The sequence below is a fragment of the Penaeus monodon genome, chromosome 21 (genome assembly GCF_015228065.2).
Source record: "Penaeus monodon isolate SGIC_2016 chromosome 21, NSTDA_Pmon_1, whole genome shotgun sequence".
Lineage (NCBI taxonomy): Eukaryota > Metazoa > Arthropoda > Malacostraca > Decapoda > Penaeidae > Penaeus > Penaeus monodon.
The window spans coordinates 4,021,383-4,021,608 of record NC_051406.1 but is presented as its reverse complement, the minus strand read 5'-3'; the positions used below and the strand labels follow the sequence as shown (position 1 = coordinate 4,021,608).

General features: G+C 35.8%; 1 protein-coding gene across 1 annotated transcript in view; it reads right to left on the bottom strand.

Annotated features, from left to right (window-relative positions):
* Positions 1-226, bottom strand: part of LOC119586124 (longitudinals lacking protein, isoforms H/M/V-like) — a gene marked incomplete in the record, with an annotated part of 9,847 nt that overhangs the window by 4,582 nt on the left and 5,039 nt on the right. Inside the window, 1 exon segment of the mRNA XM_037934815.1 lies at positions 31-128. Coding sequence (XP_037790743.1) covers positions 31-128 — 98 coding nt within the window.

Here is a 226-nt window from a genome sequence, read left to right as displayed (position 1 = left end):
GCTTTTATATCTGATGTGTCTAAACCTCACCTTGTGTGCCTTTAATGACTGCCCCTCAGCTGTCAGTGTCACATCAGCAAAAGATGTATCCTCCAACAAACACTTTAAGATTAGGGTCTGATGTGAATCTAAAAAGAAATATTAAATGAACTGAGACTTTGCATTTATCTAAGTATCCTCACCTATTCATATATGTCACAAAGTGAGGTATTTGAAACAAAATGGA